The sequence below is a fragment of the Acartia tonsa genome, chromosome 2, assembly GCF_053477335.1.
Source record: "Acartia tonsa isolate MP-2025a chromosome 2, ASM5347733v1, whole genome shotgun sequence".
Taxonomy (NCBI): domain Eukaryota; kingdom Metazoa; phylum Arthropoda; class Copepoda; order Calanoida; family Acartiidae; genus Acartia; species Acartia tonsa.
This window is the reverse complement of record NC_137261.1, coordinates 47059358-47080916: the sequence shown is the minus strand read 5'-3', so window position 1 is coordinate 47080916 and position 21559 is coordinate 47059358. Positions and strand designations below refer to the sequence as shown.

General features: G+C 29.6%; 1 protein-coding gene across 1 annotated transcript in view; it reads left to right on the top strand.

Moving 5' to 3' along the window:
* Window positions 1-21194, top strand: part of LOC145312012 (glycine receptor subunit alpha-2-like) — a 43969-nt gene extending 22775 nt beyond the window's left edge. The window contains exons 8-13 of the mRNA XM_080151099.1: window positions 7322-7453; window positions 7901-8034; window positions 8707-8777; window positions 9753-9828; window positions 11075-11160; window positions 17581-21194. Of these exons, the coding sequence (XP_080007225.1) occupies window positions 7322-7453; window positions 7901-8034; window positions 8707-8777; window positions 9753-9828; window positions 11075-11160; window positions 17581-17662 (581 nt within the window). The 3' untranslated portion in view covers window positions 17663-21194. The remainder of the gene's footprint in view (window positions 1-7321; window positions 7454-7900; window positions 8035-8706; window positions 8778-9752; window positions 9829-11074; window positions 11161-17580) is intronic.
* The last annotated feature ends 365 nt before the right edge of the window (window positions 21195-21559 follow it).

Here is a 21559-nt window from a genome sequence, read left to right as displayed (position 1 = left end):
CTCGATTTTTAAAGAAAATCGTTGAATTAGACATGTAATATCTTTTTATTAGCTTAAAATTTAATTTAATTTTATTTCATAGGAATACCAGTTAAGCTTAATGTAAAATTGATTTTGAAAATTAATCCTAGGAGTTAACTAAAACAAATTATTTCTTCTCATTTTTGGCCTAAAAACTTAAAATCTAATATCCTAAGTAAAAACAAACCAGCGACCGTGTCTCAACACGTAGCGCATCCGCTCGTCGTCGGGAAGGTGATAGGTTCGAATCTCGGGCCAATACCGCGTCATAACTAAAGACGTTAAAAATGGTTCCTACTGCTGCTATGTCAGATGCGCGACATAAATAATTAGAGTAGGGGGAATGCCTTGGCCCAAAACAGGCGCAACTCGTTACCATGCACAGTTGGGACTTCTCAGACAAAGGTCGTGCATCACAGAGATTTGGTTGTCTGTTGGATGTTACTTAACCTAATATCCTTGGGTGTTTGGACAGAGAAGGGTACGTAACTGTCATCCTTAGTTCTCCTGGATTGCTGGACCAGGACCTAGAAAGTACACCAAGTCGAAAAGGTCCTGGACTGTAATCCCGCCCGAACGAGGTAATCTAATAGGTAATCCTAAGTAAATTTTACATAAATGAGTAAAATCTGCTTCACTGTTAATTTAAGTAAGTTTTGTATCTATATGTCTACCATTTTCATAGGCGAAGTCTTTCTAAAATTAGGGTCGGTCCGTCCGTCAGTAGGGGATTGAATATATCGCCAATTTAGGCATGGTGATTTCTGTAATAGTAAGGTATGATTTAGAAAGTGTAACAATTCTAAACTCATTACCCGATTATTCGTACGACTATTTAAAACAAATTGATTTTTAACTTTCTTCTGTGACTATTCATCTAATTTTGGAAATACTGATTCCTTTGACAACAAAGTGCAATTTTCAATCGAATCATCTTTATATTTAAATCCTCAAAATTTAAGTATGTCCTAGATCCTGTGTGCAAGCCGTATTACAACATATTTACTTACAATTTTGTTAAGACTTAAACATTTGTATAATGCTTATACATTTACAATTTTATTAAATATTTGCTTCCTTCTTTAATGAATTGGCTATCTATCTTTTTATCTATACTATATCTTTCCGTTGACAATGAAAAATAAAAGGATCTAAGAATCTAAGCAATCAAAACTTTGTTGCAAAAAGTTGTTGCAACCTACCACACATTACCAGATATCTATCCATCTATCTTTCTATCTATTTATCTCTCTATCTACAAAAGTCTACGTATCAAGCCTATCTATGTATGTACGTATTCAACTTTACACCGCTTATGACAAGAATGTATATATCTATGTATCTTTTAACTTACAACATACTTCTAATTATCTATCGTCCTATCTAAATTTTCTATATCTATCTATTAATCTATCCTCATTATAAACAGGATGTTTGTCTGTCTATCTATTTGTTTGTTGTCTTTTTGTACCAAATGATTTCGCTAACCGCTGAACCGATGTGGTTCTCTCTTACAAGGTAGCTTCTCATAGGTCCTGGGAAGAACTATTTAGGGGGAGGGTACCACCACCCTCTCAAGAGAAATCTCCCCTAGAAAAAGTTACCCCCTTACAGGATTTAAAAAAAAAATTTAAAATGTCGACTTCCCCCCCAAAATTTTGTAACTTTTTTTTTGAAAAATCTAAAATAAAATTATCGAATTCAAATCCCCCCTCCTAAAGTGCCTCTAGAGGCCTATAGAGGGGGGGGGGGCGTAGCCGCTAATATATCTATAACTCATTAAATAATGCTTCCAAATATATCTATATATCTATCTATTTATCTTCTTATTTAACTAGCTATTTAATTTATCTGTATTTATATCGAATTCAACTTCCCCCTCCCAAAGTGCCCCTAGAGGCCTCTAGAGGGGGCCGGGGGGGGGGGGGGGGCGTAGCCGCTCATATATCTATAACTCATTAAATAATGCTACCAAATATATCTATGTATCTATTTATCTATCTTCTTATTTAACTAGCTATTTAATTTATCTGTATTTGGATCTGCTTATTAGTCTAGACAGTCTACCTATTTCTATGTAGATATATTTTATTTATCTATCTATCCAGAAATTTATCTATCTTTTCATCTACTATCGTGTCCAACTAATCATCACACAGTATATCTATCTATCTATTTATCTATTCGATTTATTGTTTTCTTACTATTTTAAATTTCAATTTTTTTTATTTGTAAAATGTTATTTTTGTTCAAAATAAGTTTATCAATAGGTATATCAAAACCAATTTTTATTTTATATTAAAAATCTTGTGTAAATCAAAAACACACAGTTCATTAAACTGAGAAACTAATTCAAACTAATAAATATACACACTGCAAATTCTATGAAAGTTAAAGTTTTATAATATTTAGAGGAACCTATTTTAGAACATTTATGTTCTTTATAAACCACATTTTAAGGAAAGTTGTATATTAATTACAAGTTTTTAAAAAGATTTTTTATAATAATGAATTTATCATTACTTGGATCTTACATCCGACAGAATATCATATTCACTAATAAAGTGATAATTGTAGCTGACTAAAAAAACGATCCCCCTTCAACCCCTTTTATCTCCTCCCCGCCCAACCTAAGTGATCAACAAATTGACCAATAAATGATGTCCAGGGTAGCAACCTAAAATGGCGACAGTTTTTTCCCTTCATAATATCAACGTATGTTCTATATCCATTTATGTAATAAAAAAAACTTATTATTTAGCTGTTTATGGCCATGGCTCTCCTAGTTTAAATTGAACATCTTGTATTTAATTTAATGATTTTCTTTATATTTCCTGGATTTGAAAAGCCTAATTTTTTCTCTGAAATTGTTAGGAAAAATAAACCAATGAATGTATACAAACTCTATGTAATATATGTTTTTGATGTCAATTATCCTGTAACACGGATGACAACATCCATAAGTAGCAAAGCACCAAAAACGACCGGAAGTTTAATTTTAATATCAATAACTAAAAAATTTTTAAAATCGGACCATAAACACTGAAGAAATGGGAAAAAATGTGAAAAATATAAAAATAGCCTAAACCTGCTAATAAGAGGTCCTACCACCATTGATGTTTAATACATAATTGTACTCCTTAATGATGGAAATGTTGTCAACAAATTTCAGGATTCTATCTTTTATAGGAGCTGAGTAAATCTCATTTCCCCCATAGCGTTACGGACTTACTGACGGACTGGCTGACGGACTGACTGACGGACTGACTGACGGACAGACAAAGTGAATTATAGAGTAGCTTCGCTACTAAAAACTTTTGTAATTTTAAATATTTATCGGCGAACATTAAAGATTTTAAATAAAAAAGCTAAAGAACCTTGAACCTAATCAATTTTAAATGAAAAGGTTTGTACTTTTATGTCATGTCTTTCAGTGTTTAACCAAAAGCTCTGATAATAAATTTAGACGTGTTAGAATATTAAAGTAAACGAATAAAGGGTGTAGGGGTTAAATAACTGTATGTTTGCGGAATGGGGACACAATGTCGTCTTTCAATTAGGTCTTTAAATATCAACCAATTGCGTCTAACACCAAGTCGCTACTAAAGAGCAGATAGCAATTTGCTAGCAGACAAAACAGGTAACTGAATCCAGGTATTTGTCTGGGTTATTCATCTATACTGAAACAATTCTTTCAACCCTTGCATAATCATATGTAAAAGCTAGATATATTTGTAAATAATAGCAAAACACCAATAAAGTTAGTACGTCCTTTTGATGGTTATGAATAAATCATATGAATAAATATCCTGAATTTAAAATGATGATGCATAGAAAAAAATAAATTATTTTAAATGAGTTTTATCTCTATTATTAAGTCTTAAAATTGTACATCTATAATAAATATATTTACTTGGTGCTACCACTTTAACTATTCATATTAATAGATTGTTCGACTGCTTCATTTTTGAGCCTCGCTTTGGTAAACGCTGCCATACTTGTTAATTTACCTTTATAAAATAGTCTAAAAATAAAATCTAATATTATCTATATGTGGATGAATATCAGTACTGAATATCTATAGATTAAACATTCATGTTATTTGTGTTAGATGTCAAAATATAATTAACAAAAATAACTTTTCCTTATAAATAAGAAATACATTTAATATGGTACATATAATTCTTTATATAAAAGAGGTAAGATATGTGTGCGAGTGTATTTGTGTGTGTGTGTGTATTTAAGTACATCAGGTACAAAAAATATCTCTAACCGTTAGAACTATTAGTTTTTCCTTTTTAGGAAATCTGCATATAGGTCCCAGGAGGATTTGCTATTTTTTAATCCTTTGAAATAAAAAAAAAAACAGTAATGGAAGGCTACAGTTTAATATACGTTAAAGATGTTTTTTTTCATATTTTAATTTAGTAAATCTTATACATTACGTATATTTCTGAATTAATCTGATATTGAGATTGAAAATAAGATTGGAAATTAAATTTTTTATTGAAAAAACGCCAAATATTATATTTTAAAAATAAAAAATTCGACCTCAACCCTCCTTGGTCTTAAATCATGCTTTTTAGGGTCATATAGGCTAGTGTCATGAGAGCCTCATTGGTTGAAAGCTCTTCAGGTTTTTTTAGGATAATAGTTTTCCACTTCAAAATAACAGATTTTTAAAAGTGAAGCTTTTCTATAATTAGGGTAAGTCCGTCCGTCCGTCCGAGACGTATAGCTTTTTTTTCGTTTATTTAGGCATGTTTGAATTGTCCTATCGATTTCAAACTTTGCCTGGTGATTCCTGTAGTAGTTAGGTACGATTTAGAAAGCGTAGCAACTTTATAATTTTTACCAGAACGTCTGTACTTCAGTTTTAAACATGATTATTTTTCTACTTTTTTATCAACAAATTTTTATGTGATATGATTATCCGATTTATCTGATTTTTTTTTGTATATTGATTCATGCGACAACAAAGTACAATATACAAACAACTCTATTATCAAGTTCTAAAAATGTAAGTATGTCCATAAACATTATCCTGTATCAAGCAGTTTTTCAACAAATTTACTTACAGTTTTTTTTTCGACTCTTATACATTTATATTCTGATATATACAAGTGTTAATTTCCGTTTGTCCTACCGTTTCAGTGCTTCGCTTTTATGGATGTTGTCATCCTTGTTTATAAAAAAAATATTTTGATATTAGATCAAAGTAATAGAAACCGTAAAAATGTTGCTATATTTATCTCAAAGACAGATTTTGATGAAAAGATTATACAAAAATATCAATAATATATAAATTTGACCTAAATTTTAGACACCTAGATATTAGAAAAGTATTTGATTGTAAAAATAAATTATCAGCAGACAAACCCAGCCTCTACCAATAACGAAATTAATTCGGAAAAAAATCACGAAACCTATACGTGTTATCAGCAGCTGTCGTTGGGGGGCAACACATCGTAAAATTGACGACCTCTCTATTTGACCCCCAAATATTAGTTTAGATTATTTCGTTTGTTGGTTATACCTTATTCCTGAGACAAACCATGTCTGTTTTAACATAACACTGTAAATTACACTAGTACCTAAAGTTTAATAACTACGTTGTTCGTTGGCTTAAAAACTTTGGAGACTTTGGCTAACATAACTGGTTTTTATCCTGTGATTTTTCATTTCAATGTCCGTTGAAAGCTGTCTATAATAAGATGCGATAAATTACTCTACCTACATTTTATATTAACATCTTTGATTATGCATATCAATCATTTTTGTCATTTACCTAATGGATTGTTTAATATGTTTAATTAGGTAGATTATAGACTCATAGAGTCTTGTAGGTTTTCTCTTCCGTTTTCCCCCATCTTAAGCCCAGTTCATAAATGACTATAGGTCTACCTCTGGAAGTTTTAGGTCGACCTATAGAAGGTTAAGGTTGACTGATTTTATAAAGGTATTTGTTGGTTGTACTCGTTTAGGTTAACCTACAAAAAAAATCAGTTCACCTCTAAAAGTTATTTGTGAACTGGGCATTATTATCTGTTTCTTTAATCTTTTTCTTTTGGTATTGTTTGTATTTTTTGAATTTTTTTGGGGTATAGTCACTTTCGTAACATCGCACCTTATGGGACGATTCTTCGTATTTTTCACAGTAGCTTTTCTCCTATTTCTAGCCACTGCGGGGCCAATTACCTAACCCTGTGGGGCAATCACCTAACCCAATATAACCTAACCTAACCTAAAATAACTTTTAAAAACACGACGAATCGCCCCTTATGGGGCGATGTTACGAAAGGGACTATTTCCTTTTTTAAAATACTGAAAGTTAACAGAAAGTATTTAAAACATGCTGATTTTTTTTTTACAAAAACCGTTTCATAATACAATTATCCCATTCGTCTGCTTTTTAATAAAATGTTTTCTGTGACAACTAGGTACAACATTACATTACAACAGGTACACAGGGAAAAGACAATAGAGATAAATTGATGAACCTCCCCCAAAAATACTATACACAATTACTCCTTCTGTAAATTAAAATTATTGGTTAATTTGTACACTTTTGGAACCCACAATACAAATTTGATAAAAGTACCCAAAGTTCTGAGCCAAAATGTTTTTAAAACTTTGGCTACTAGGGTATTTTACAGTCCAATGTATCCTCCCGTCCTGACTGTACGAACACCATTATGTAATCCTTTTACCATTCATATATGTATATACATGTATCAATTATTTTTGACGGTAATGTATTTTAAATTTCATTAACCCTGGAAAAAAACATCAAAATAGGTACAAAAAATCCACATATATTATATAAATGTTTTGGGTTGGTTCTATGGGTGAAGCGGGACTTTGCCGTTTCTACAACTGGCAGAAATACAGTGAATGTATTTTTGGCAAAATTGTTTGTATAAATGTTAATTCGACAGTAATTTGCTAAAAATCGTAGGTATGCTGACAAATATACATCTAACACTGGCATTTATACATTCAAAATTGTCAATAATACATCTAATTCTTGCCAAATTTAAAGCTAAACTTTTTAATGTGTCATAAATACATCCTGTACATTTTAATTCATATAAACAATAGTGAACTCTATAATAGATATTCATTGACAATGTTGTATCAGTGTATAGCTGCCAGTTGTAGGAACGCCATGTACTCGGTGAAGCAACTAGTATAAATTAAAACTCTAGTTGTAAAGTAGCTGCGCTACTAAACGTGCATATCATACATATAAGTACTAAAGTCACCTCTGATAAACTCAACAATATATATTTTTATTTAGAAATCCTCCCTCTGAGTGAAAAGGACAAGATACTTGTGTTTGGGGACTATGGAAACTTCTCTTTATCTGGCTTTGAGATGATTCTTACAAGATATGTCTCAACATATATTATAACTTACTACTTACCATCAGGTCAGTTTTAGTTTTTAACTTTTGATAGTTATTCCTCGCATCGTATTATAGACAGCTTTAAGCGGTTATAAAAATGAAAACTTATAAGATTAAATCTAGTTTTGATAGCCCCGAGGAGCCCAAGGCCTGGACTAACAAAACTGATTTTTTTATAATTGCCGTGGAAAATTGTCAATAATACGATTTTTCATTATGGCTGAGAACCTGATTTAATCCAGCGGATATTATTCGGTGTACTTTTTTTTGTGGCAGATTTAAACCTCTAATCCCATGTAACAAATTTCCGTTTTCTGTTTGAGATCAATATATCACAAGAAATAATAGATTTTGAGTAAAAAGTAAAAAATACTCATATTTGATACTTTATAGCTAAAATTTTTAAAGGCAAAGTTAGTAAAGCGTAAAAAAAGATACAAAATCATATTAAAAATATTGAATTTTGTTTAGGCTTATTTGTGATAGTATCATGGATCTCTTTTTTGATCCCTATGGATGTGATTCCGGGGCGGATGGCTCTGCTGGTCACTCTCTTTCTTGTCCTTGTTAATATCTTTAATACCGTTACTACCAACACACCCAAGGTGAGTAAGGCTATGCTACTAATTGTTTGTTATCTAAAGTAAAAAAAAAGTAAAACGATGTCTGTCCGTCCGTCTATCTGTCTGAAGCTTAATATCTCGGTACCTGCTGAACCGATCGTGCTCTTCTCCTCAGCGAAAATAGTTACTGGTCCTGTGGTGGTATTAAACTATTTTCTTTTGGGACTTCCTTACAAGCACATAACTCCTCTAGATGGTAGGGGCGCAGTTGCAAGTTGTTAATTACAATACACCAAAATATTGTAAAGCTACTCTCAAGATTACCCTCAAATAACAAATCGAGTACTAAATCTCACCTCTTTTTTAAAAAAAAATTAAATATCTGAAGGTAGGGGGATTGTTTTTACCCTACTCCTAGAAATAACTATGATGCCCTAACTCTGTGGGGCTTACCTAAACTTAGCCATTAATTCTCGATTTTGGTTTGTCTTTTTTATGCCAATTTTTTTAAGATTGACTTAGAAACCTGGTTAATGTGTCTGCAGAAAGGTCTTTACATTCTTTACAAAAACTCCAAACATTATTAAGCCTATCTCCAGGAGGAACATATTACCTAAGACGGTTTAAATTGTGAGCGATTCGTTTTTTTTTAACTCTTTATTTTAACTCCTACAGAAATAAATACTAATTACTAAATATAAATCTTTATTTTAGGCTGAAGGTTTGACTGCTATAGAAGCCTGGATGTTGGCTTGTATTCTGTTTGTATTTGGTGCTTTAATAGAGTGAGTTTTTATCTATCTATCTTTTTATCTATTTACATATATATTTATCCATCTATCTCATTATTTATCTTCATATGGATGGCTTGTATCTTTTTTTTATTTGGTGTTTTAATAGAGTGAGTATTTATCTATCTATCTACTTATCTACATTTATATTTATCCATCTTTCTCATTATTTATACACATTTATATGTTGACTTGTATCTTTTTTATATTCAATGGTTTAATAGAGTGAGTATCTCTATCTATCTTTTTATCTACATATTCATCTATCTCATTATTTATCTTCATATGGATGGCTTGTATCTTTTTTTTATTTGGTGCTTTAATAGAGTGAGTATTTATCTATTTATCTATGTATATATTATCCATCTATCTCATTATTTATCTTCATATGGATGGCTTGTATCATTTTTTTTATTTGGTGCTTAAATAGAGTGAGTATTTTTCTATCTATCTATGTATATTTATCCATCTATCTCATTATTTATCTACATTTATATGTTGACTTGTATCTTTTTTATATTTAATGCTTTAATAGAGTGAGTATTTTCCTACATTTACAAATATTTATACATCTATCTCATTATTTTTCTACATATGGATGGCTTTTTATCCTAGTTGTAATTGGTGCTTTAATAAAGTGAGCATTTAGCTATCTATCTATCTATATTTCTACATATATATTTATCCATCTATCTCATTATTAATATAGTTGATTTGTATCCTTTTTGTATTTAGTACTTTAATAGAGTAAGTATTTATATATCTATCTACTTATCAACACAGTTTATTTAAACATGATACTTTTAATTGATAGGCATATAATATTTATCCATCCGTATCATTATTTAACTATATATTGATGTTCACTTGTATCCTTTTTTTGGATTTTTATTTTTATGTAGAAGGAGAGAATGATTTTACCCCTCTTACTATTTAACTTTATAAATATCTATGTATCTGTGTATTTAGGTATGCTGCGATATTATTTAAGAAACAGAAGTATGTATCAGGGCAACACAAAGTAAACCTGAGAATAGTAAGCAAGGCAAGGGTCATTCCTCTACAATTAAAAATTGATTAAAATTTCATTGACATAATATACCTAGATGGTCCATCTGGCCGTAAAATTCGTCAAACTTAAATGGGGATTCTTATCAGACAAATACCTTAGTTTATTTATTGCATTTAAGTTATAAAAGCGACGAAATTTTTGAGGATATAGTTTCTAGAAAGAACACAGTAATAATGTCTGACTGATTATGACGTAACAAAAAAAAATTAGCCAATGAGAGGTCACTATAAATTTTACCATTGGTCAATAACGGCCTCACATTGGCTAATTTTTTTGTTACGTCATAATCAGTCAGACACTATTACTGTGTTCTTCTAGAAAGCTAACTTTTACCTGGGGAATTTAAATATTTATAGCTAAGTTATTATAGGTTTTTTATGTGCTTCAAACTATACTATGTAGGGAATGAATTTTACACAATATTATAAGTTTCCCAAGAAAAGCTTTATCTTAAGAAATGCGACTTTTATGAAGTTTGAAAGTATTGTAGAGATTAATGTGAAGAATTTACAAACAATCCACCCACGGTTCCTTGATTTTTTATTATGAACCTTAAGATTTACAATGTATATCTTTCTTGTTTATGGGCTCATTTCTAAAATTTTTTTCTTGGAGAAAAATACAAAAAAAATGCTTACATTTTTTTAAATCGTGGTTTAACATGTTGAGAACATGTTAACCATTTGTATTTAAGCAGAGTTGTACAATTACATAAGTATTCTATGTACTTGAAACTTTTGAATCTACTCAATGAAAGCTATATTAACTTTTTTTGCTTAAAAATACAAACTTAAGGTTTAGGGACAGCTAAACAAGCTGAAATAAAAACTACATTATAAAAGATTTTGTTTTATTTTCCAAGAATTTTAATCCTTAAATGAAAATAACAGGGTGTATGTAGATTAAGATCTCGATTACCGCTGGACTGATAATGTTCTCCTTTTCAGGGAATCTTCTCATCGGTCCAATGAAGGTTTATAACTATTTTGTTTGGGTACCTCCACAATCCCAATTGGCCTTGGAAAAAATGCCTTTCCTTAATCCTCACAAAACAAAAATAAAAATGTAAATCATGTAAATATCTGGACGATCGTTTCACAATTTTCAGGGAAGTTTAGCTTAGGTGCAAGGTTGCCTCCCACTCTCTTTTTAAGTCCCCTGAGAGGCTATAGGCAATGCCAATTTTAGAAAATAAAGAATGACCTTCTCCTTGACTTAGCAGGACAATCTAAAGTACGAGGTACAGGAAAAATCAGCGGCTAGACATGCTATCTCAATGCAACAGCTAGCGGAGGAATATTGGAGGTAAGTTAGATAGATATATAGATGGATAAGAAGCTATAAATTGATAAGAAGCTATAATTAGATAGATGGGATGGATATATAAATTTGATGGATAGGTAATTGAATTGATAATGATAGATAAATAGAAAAATAGGTTTGATGTATAGTAAGATAAATAGATCAATTGGTGAGTTGATAGATGGATTGATAGATGGATAGATAGATGTATAGTTGGATGTGGTGTATAGGTAAATATTTGATAGATGGATAGAGGTATAGATGGATGGATAAATAGATAGATATATGGATAGGAAGATTGATGGATAGAAAGATAGATTGATGATGGGTAAATACGTTATAATGTATAAATGGATAGTTATATGAATAGATGGATGAATAGATGGATGTATTTAAGGAAAGATAGATATATGGATAGATAAATGGATGGATAGCTAGATGGATGAATTTAAGGATAGATTGATATATGGATAGATAAATGGAAGGTAAATAGTGTATAACAATAAGTAATAACAATACTACTTACTGTATTTAGTTTAGGTTACATAATGTTAAAACTTAGAAACTAAAAGTAGAATTATTTCACATGGCTGTTAGGCTATCCTAGGCTGCAACCTATTGTAATTTTTCTTTATAAAACAACTCTTAAAACTATTTAAAATGTTTAAAGTTGTAAACCGCTAAGATGCCACATAGAATATAAGTTTTACAACTCTTTTTAACCTTCCCCTTACTCTTTGTAACTTATCCTCTAACTCAGGGTCAGATGGATAGATTAAATCTAAAATTGAACTTAAATTATAATGCTTTGCTTGGAAAAAAACAAATAAATGGTAATCACTAACTATTTATCTTTTTACAAAATTTTCGGGTATAGTCCTTTTCACGACATCCCTCCATAAGGAGCGATTCTTCGTATTTTTCACAGTAGCTTTTCTCCTATTTCTAGCCCCTGCGGGGGGCTCTAACCCTGCGGGGCCAATTACCTAACCCTGTGGGGCAATCACCTAACACAATATAACCTAACCTAACCTAAAATAACCTATAAAAAGCCATTTTAAAAATACGAAGAATCGCTCCTTATGGAGGGATGTCGTGAAAAGGACTATACCCAAATTTTCAAGTTCTTACCTGTTTTTTAAATGAATAAAAAATATTATGATTATAATTTATATCAAATCGTTTGGAGTAACGATTATAATAAATTACAATGTATAATATTTATCATTCCTTATAATTAGTAAACTTTAAAAAGTTTTAAGAAAAAACATAGAATCTTCAAGATGAGTAAGAGGGTGCTTCTGAAAACAAGTTACCAAAAAAAAGCTTTAATTTATGATCTTTGTTTTAGAATGCAATTGTTTTGATCATAATAATTATTAGGTTGAATATACGTGATGCTGCTAACTTTACAACTGCCAAAATTACATTTGTATAAACCTCTGCCAAAAATACAGTCATACTCAAAATAACTGCCATAAATACAACTAACACAGGCATTTTATATTCATAATTTACAATCATAAGCCAATTATCATTAAGATTGAGACAATTAAAGAAAAAAACATTTTTGCAGCAAATTTTATTATTTATCTCTTATCTCTGTGTTCAACCATCTCTGAGAAAGTTAGGTCTGTAAAACTTTTTTTTTCCAGCCAAAGTTTTCCTTCTAAATCATTTAAACTCTATATTAGATAACTTATTTTTATATATATTACTTTTTATATTATTAGCTATATTATCATTTGTATTCTGTATTAACTATTCGCCTCTAGTGGCATTCAAAAGAGGCCTTTTTAAATACATTTTTTTATATCAAAAACAGGCGTTTTTGTTGGTCTAACTGTATTGTTTTTTAAAATGAAATAGTATTAAAAATGTAATTTTTTATTTTTTAGGGGGGGGGGAGTCATTTTTATTTTGAGGGTGAGGATACCCTCCCCGACCCCCCCCCCCCCAACAAAATAGTTAAAAACCTACCATGGACCTATAAGAATCTTTACTGAAAAGGAGAATAATATTGGTTCATCTTTTAGTGAGATTCTTTGCTACTGACAAAAAAGCTTACTATTTTATGTAATAGGATAAGTAACAAATGTCATTGAAAAATAAATTTGTTCATTATAAAACCAGGGAGGGAGGGGACATTGGGCTGTTTATTACTCCAGCCTAAAGTTTTAGAATAATGTTTTTCTATTCCTTGGCTTAACAACTTTGGGGACTTTCATTGAATTTTGATTGGTTGGTTTATTAAGTTAAGTGTCCAAACGTTTCAACGACTAATTGTAATTTACAGAATGGGTAATTTTGTGTATCATCATTGGGTATGTACATTAATTTATCGGTAATTGTCTTCTCCCTTTGGATCCCTGTCATAAATTACTTATCAAAGAAAGGAAAATAAGGATTAATTTTTAAGTCAAGTATAGTTATAAAAGAGTTTTGGAAAATAAAATTATTATGAAGTTACCTAACATGAATTGTGGAAAGAATTTAAAAATTTCAGGGAGAAATGATGCTGTGATAAAAGTTACGATTTTTTAAGTTCGTTCTCATGTATCTCAGCTATAGTAAAATTTCTTTTTCATAAGATTTTAATTGTGTATGATATATAAACACCTCTGGTGTATACTTTCTTTTGTGACAACGCCTCTTAAGGGGCATTTCATCGTGTTTTCACAGTAGCTTTTGATGGGTTATTTTAGGTTAGATTTGGTTTTATTAAATTGATTGCCCTGCAGGGTTAGGCCATTAGCCCCACAGGGTTAGAGCTAGAAATAGGAAAAAAGCTAAAATGAAAATACGACGAAACCTCCCTTAAGAGGCTTTGTCACGAAAGGGACTATACCCCACAGGTGTTATTGTAAAAGGTAAGGACATGCCAAACTCTTATTTTATATATTGTGAATATTATACAATATGTACATTATAAATCTTCTAATTGAAATATCTATCCCTGAAGTATAATGTCACTTTTGTACATTCCTTAGGCACTTTTTAACTTTTTAACTATTTTTGGGGAAGTTGTATTCACCCCTCTCCCCCCAAAAAATATTTTTTTACTCTTTTGAAACTCAAATTTAAGATAGGATTATGTCAACTTTTCCCTCTCCTATCTTAAGTTCCACTAGAGGCTTCTAGGGGCGTAGCCGCTAGTAAATTATAAAGCAATTTAACATTTTTTATAGATTCTACTTTCCATAGTTGATGAATTTTGGGGGGGAAATAGGGTGAGGTTATTTTAATGTCTTATCCCTATATTCTTTCTTATTCTTTCCAGATCAAAAAATTATGTACTTTTAAATGAGCTTCAATAATTAAACTTTTTCCTTCAATGAGTTTTCCCTCCAATAATTTTCTCCCATTTATTTAAACTACCCCTTTTCTCTAAATATAGCAGCTACTCTTTAGTTTACCATTTTATCCATCTTTGTACATAGTTGATATAAAATGGTTGATTCGGTAACTATTTATTTGTGTTTTAAATAATAGATCATGAATGACAAGTATTGTATTATTCTTTTGAATACTATTAATAAATTAGGCTTTATTTGTAAAAATGTAGTGGGCATTTTATGAAAAAGGCGTTTTTTGAGATAGGCGTTTTCTGAGATGGGCGTTTTTTGAGATAGGCGTTTTCTGAGATGGGCGTTTTTTGAGATAGGCGTTTTCTGAGATGGGCGTTTTTTGAGATGACCCTTTTTTACAAGCATCTGGCAAATCTATGTTAAAATATTAATTTCTTTGATAAATACACAATAGTTTGGGCTAACTTTAATTACTTTACTTTATTCTTGAGTCATTGGTTTTGGTTGTTGCTTATCATCTAAACAATTATTCCATAATAATTTTATTCAATGATTATTCAGTGATTTCATTGTGTTTAGACAATTTTTACAGCCATTCCTTAAACTCTGAACATATTTTTTTCTATTCGTGTATGTGACATTAAAAATTTGGGCGTACAAAGTGAACAAATATTGCTATCTTCAAATTCAATTTTCGCACACACAGACTGGTGTCCATACTTTGTTGCAAGATTTTAAAGTCACTCAATTCAGAAATAATATCATGGCAACCCTAATAAGTTTTTTTTTTTACTGAAAAACCCATACATTTAAAATAGTGAGAAGATAGAGCTACTAATTTTGTTGACTTTAAAGTTTAAAAGAAATACTTCACCTTGGGATAATATGTTACCTGAATTGTGTCTGAAGCTAGTTCAGTATTTTTTTTTTGAGTTAACTTGAATTTAGGATTTAGTATTTTTAACTTTAAAAAATGTGAGTTAGGTCGTTTACAGTACACAACATTTTTTAGAAATTAAAAAACAAAGCACATATCAATTAATAAAATTAAAATTAATACTTAATATTTAATATACAATGTCCTTTTTAGAGAAAATTGATGAAAGTTTTGCTATTGTTTTAATCATTTAGGTTTTATAAGAACTTTTCTGAGACTATCAGAACACTTACTCTTATACTTTTCTTTACAACATTTATTTTATTTCTTTTCTGAAATCATTATTTTATGTAAGTCTTACCTATGTATCTTTGTTTCTTTTTCTCAAATAACTTTTATTTAGAAATCTTTCATCTATCACAGTGCAACTGAAGTGAGTTAATTAATTGCCATTTTTATCAATTGCTTTGCTAAGGTCACGGAAATTCAGCCTTAAATAAATCACATATAGAGAGGTTTTATGACTGACTTTATAAAAGCAAAGTTGTTCAAAATTTGAATAAAAAATCTTTGCTTTTCTTGTCATGATTATGCGGTAACTTCTAGTGGGTGCAAAAATGAACTTGAAATTTTTAAACCTAATTTTCTCAAAAACGGCTGCATTTTAGATTTTATTGAAAAGTGAAATGAAGTTACCTAACCTAGGGTAATGAAATGCACTATGTCCCAATTTAGGTTCTGACACTAAAGTCAAAGCACCTTCGAAGGCACTGTGCTATCTATCAAGAAGTAAAAATTACTCTTTGTCTATATAAATTTCTTTCTATCTCTTCTCTTTTTCATATTCTATTAGGCTAAAAGTAACAAAAATAATTTTCAATCTTTCTATGAAGTAATATACTGTTTAAGTTAAATGGCTGTCTTTGTATAATGAATCTTTTTGTCTTCAAATTTTGTTTGGTTGAAAGTAATTAAAAATTGTTGTCCTTTTGGGTTGTATATACATAAAAACACAGATAGCTTATAAAATAAAATTGCTTATCATTTAAAATATTCTTTTTTTTCTACTCTTGTACCATTTATTCCTTAGCTTAAAATCTATTTTTCTTCTCTATTTGTACTGGCTAAAAAATTAAATTATTTTCCATTTTTATCCTTTGTATTTTTATATTACTTTGTAATATAATTTAGAGTTACAATGTTTTATTGTTTTTATATAAATGTTGAGTAACAAATTTTTACATTTTTTTGATAATTTTACATAAGCATTTTTAGTATATGTGCATACCAATAGATATCAATATTAGAAAAGGAAAGAGTTAAATAATCTTGTCTAAGATCAAGTAGTATTAGCCATGTAGTCAAATATCATGCAATAAACCTATACCAGATAAAGGAGCTAAAGTTGCTGAGGTAAGCTGAAAAGCAAAATTTATTGAAAATGCTTTTTATTTGTTACAAAGAGGGTCATTGTGTTTCAATCTAAGGTCTACATTTGTATAGTTAGACAAGTTAATATTGAATAAGATGTAGTTAGTGTCCAAAGTAGAAACTTAGTATAGGATTCAGTCTTACATAATAGCTCAGTATCTATCCATCTATTTGTCCATCTAGATATACATATGTGTCTGAAGTTTAGTGTTTACAAATTATGTTTGTTAGAGAAGTGTCAGGTTAAATTAGATATACTTACATTAGATAGCTTAGATAGTTGGATAGATAAATATTATATAACAAGGATGACAACATCCATAAAAGCAAAGCTCTGAAACGGAAGTACAAACAAACATAAACACTTGTAGAGTGTCAGAACTGATTAATCAGAATATAAAATTATAAAAGTCGAAAAAATTATAAGTAAATTTGTTAAAAACTGCTGATATACAGAATGATGTTCAAGGATATATTTACATTTTAGGACTTTATTATAAAGATGCTTTGCTTATAAAATTCTACTTTGTTGTCCTTTCTAAATTGTACCTAACTACTACAGGAAACACTATGAAAAGTTTGAAATTGATTGGATAACTCTAACATGACTAAATAACAAAAAGAACTATCCGTTCCGGACAGACGTACGAACAACCCTAATTATAGAAAGCTTCGCTTTTAAAAAGAAAGTAAAATCAAATGAACTTAGATATTTGGATAGACAAAAAAAATGAATATATAAATCAGGAGATAGGTAGAAATAGAAATATTCACATAAATGAAATATTCAATAACATTTTTTTTCAGGATTGACAAGTTCTTTCTGATCTCCTTCCCCATACTCTTCTTTGTTTTCAACATTATCTACTGGCTAGCTTTCATACTTTAGACCTCATACCCTAGCCTCTATTTTATATTTAGTATTATCTACTTCTTACTCTAGATCTCCTCTCCTAGCCTCTACTTTATATTTAGTATTATCTACTTCATACTCTAGACCTCCTCTCCTAACCTCTACTTTATATTTTGTATTATCTACTTCTTACTTTAGAACTCCTCTCCTATCCTCTACTTTATATTTAGTATTATCTACTTCATACTTTAGACCTCCTATCCTATCCTCTACTTTATATTTAGTATTATCTACTTCATACTTCAGATCTCCTCTCCTAGCCTCTACTTTATATTTAGTATTATCTACTTCATAATAAATAAATCCTCTCCTATTATCTACTTTAAATTCAAACCTTCTCTTCTACTCTAGATCTCCTCTCCTAGACTCTACTTTATATTTAGTATTATCTACTTCTTACTTTAGAACTCCTCTCCTATCCTCTACTTTATATTTTTTATTATCTACTTTATACTCTAGACCTCCTCTCCTAGCCTCTACTTTATATTTAGTATTATCTACTTCATAATCCAGATCTTCTCTCCTATCCTCTACTTTATATTTAGTTTTATCTACTTCATACTCTAGACCTCCTCTCCTATCCTCTACTTTATATTTGGTATTATCTACTGCATACTCCAGACCTCCTCTCATTGCCACTACTTTAAATTTGGTATTATCTACTTCATACTCCAGACCTCTTCTCCTTGCCACTACTTTATATTTAGTATTATCTATTACATACTCCATACCTCCTCTCCTATCCTCTACTTTATGTTCAGTATTATATACTTCATACTCCAGACCTTCTCTCCTATCCTGTACATATTTAGTTTTATCTACTTCATACTCCAGACCTCCTCTCCTTGCCACTACTTTATATTTAGTATTATCTACTTCTTACTCTAGATCTTCTCTCCTATCCTCTACTTTATATTTAGTATTATATACTTCATACTCCAGACCTCCTCTCCTAGCCACTACTTTATATTTAGTATTATCTACTTCTTACTCTAGATCTCCTCTCCTATCCTCTACTTTATATTTAGTATTATCTACTTCATACTCTAGACCTCCTCTCCTAGCCTCTACTTTATATTTAGTATTATCTACTTTATACTCCAGACCTCCTCTCCTAGCCTCTACTTTATATTTAGTATTATATACTTTATACTCCAGACCTCCTCTCTTAGCCTCTACTTTATATTTAGTATTATCTACTTCTTACTCTAGATCTTCTCTCCTATCCCCCGTTAATAATAATATCCACTTGCTTGCCTCATTCTCTAATTTGCCATGATGCTGTGCTTTTAATAATTTGTAATTCCTTGTTATACAATTGCTGATAGTGAGCCTTCATTTATATAGATCAAGTAAACTTTTAAACTGATTTTAGTTTGTTTGTTAAATAAATTAATAACTAAGTATTTTAAATTTTAAACAAAAGGAATTGGCTTGCTCCTTAATTATCCTTGCATAAATTTTAGAAAAATTTAATTTTCTTAGATCATAAAATTTTTTTAAAAATTGCTTTTAACAAGTATAATCTCTAAAGACCTCTAAAGTTGAATATTGTAATGCTATTTTTGTGTTTTTTTGCTAAGCTCAAATATGCTATTTATATAAACTTAAAGTATAAAATATAAAATTGTAATAAAATTTAGGGAAAATTTGATTTTTTTTATCTAATTATTTTCAAAATTAATACTTGCCAGAACACATAGTTGTGCCAAACAAGTAAAAAAGTTTTACATTTCATACCTAGCTGATCATCTGATTATCATTATTTATTTGTGAATACAGGGAAGATACAATTTTTACTTGAAAAGCATGAGGACTAAAATAGAAATTTACATAGATAAATAAACTGATGGATATTAGTTTTATCAACTATTTACTGTAGAAGAAAATCTAATAGCATCAAATAAGCTTAAATGAAATTAAAAGATCCTTATGAAAATAAAATGACCACACATTTTCAAACTCACGTTTTAACGTATGTTTACATACTATTTTCTAAAAAGTGCACAAATAAACTGTACAATATCCAAAACTGAATCTTGTTGATCAGGATATAGGGTTTTCATTTAATGATGTTTTTAGATGATTGCTGCTATGGGTTTTCCAATAATTAAAAAAAAGTAAAACAAATTTATTTTAGGAAGAAGGGAATATTACCAAATTAAAAACCAAAATATTTGGGCTTTTTTAACCTTACCTCAATTTTTTTAAAACTCTAATTTAAAACTTAGAAGAGGATTTTTTTTCTTTAATGCTTTTTCTTTCTGTTATTTAAGATGTAGAAATTAATGCATTTGGCAATAACATTACTTGTAGAAAAAGTAAAGATATAGATTTCAATATTTTATTGTTTAAATATTATTATGTACACTTTATAATGTAAATAGTGTATAGATTAATTTGTTCTTCATATTTTGTTTAACGTTGTACTTATTGTTTAAGGACAGGTACAAGTATTTTATAAAATAATTATACCTATTCATTAGGACAGGCAATCATAAATTTGTATTTGTTTTTTATTTATTAATTATTGATTTGTCTATCTAAATTGTCTATTACTAGTTATGAATATTAATAAAGTTTTAAATACTTCATCTTATCAAGGTAATTTACATAGAAAGTTAATTTTAAAAATATAAAATGTTGCTTTTCTGTGTGATTTAGTACAAAATAATGTACAAGATTAAAATATCAATTGAAGGCAAAATAGTTTTCCTACTGGTGCTAAATATATGGCCCTTATTTTTTAGATTTTATTGGATCAATTTTTCATATTTGAGAAATTATATTAGAAAATGAAAAAAAATGAATTTTGCTTCATGATCTCTTTAAGTTTTCTAGATACTCCTACCTGTCCTTAGTTGTGTTGTAATTTTGCTAACCTGTCCTGGTGTTGTATGAAGGGCCAGGTAGCTAATCTGCTCAATATATTAACCATATAATAATACAAGGTGTTTGTAAATATAAATTCATTATAATTTAGGTATTTTAGTTGGTTTTATGTAATGTGAATGATGTTTAAGTAAAAAAAGTCTCCCCAAGCCTGAAACAAAAAAATATAGATTATAAAATCTAAGGCTCGGCAGCCGGGCAGCATCCGCCTGTAAGCCTCAGGGAAATATAAATTTACCATTCTAAAAAAAGCTGGAAGTCTAAACCTGACTCAAATATGACAGTCCTTCTTTTCGATAAAAAGTTTTAAATTGAGGCTAAGTCGCGGCTGAGGCGTGGTTGCCGAGCCTTGATAATATCACGTAAAAATATTAGGTAATAATAACAATGTTAATATAAGTGTACTATTCAGGTTATGTTTTATTGACCATTTTTTAAAATTCAATGAAAGGTTTCGTGATTTTTAAATGATAAAAATACTCTTCCATAAAATCCACTAAAGTACCTAAATACAAATACCAATTAAATAAAAAATGCTTTATACACAGATATGCTTAGAATAATGTAAGTTATTAATAGTAATAATATTATGTATTTAAAAATTGAAAGTGCTAAATAAAATGTTGTATGAAAAAATATTAAAAAGTTATTTGACATACTGTTAATAAATGTTAAAATAATTTAGTAGTGTTTTTATTTTTTAATGGCCATCTAATAAAATTTTATTTTTTACTATTTCAATTTAATTTCTATTAATTTACCCTCTTTAAGACTCTAGAGACGTGGCCGAGGGTCATTACAAAAGGCACAGGCAATATGTTTGCCTGGACCACAGGATCTTAAAAACCCATTGCAAACATCAAAAAGTTTCTATGGATTCCTAAAGGGTTTTAATTGATTTTTTTTCTTTATTTAGGTGCTCCTAAAGTTCTTAGATGTTAGATACACACACTACCTCAAATACAAATTTAATTGCTTGTA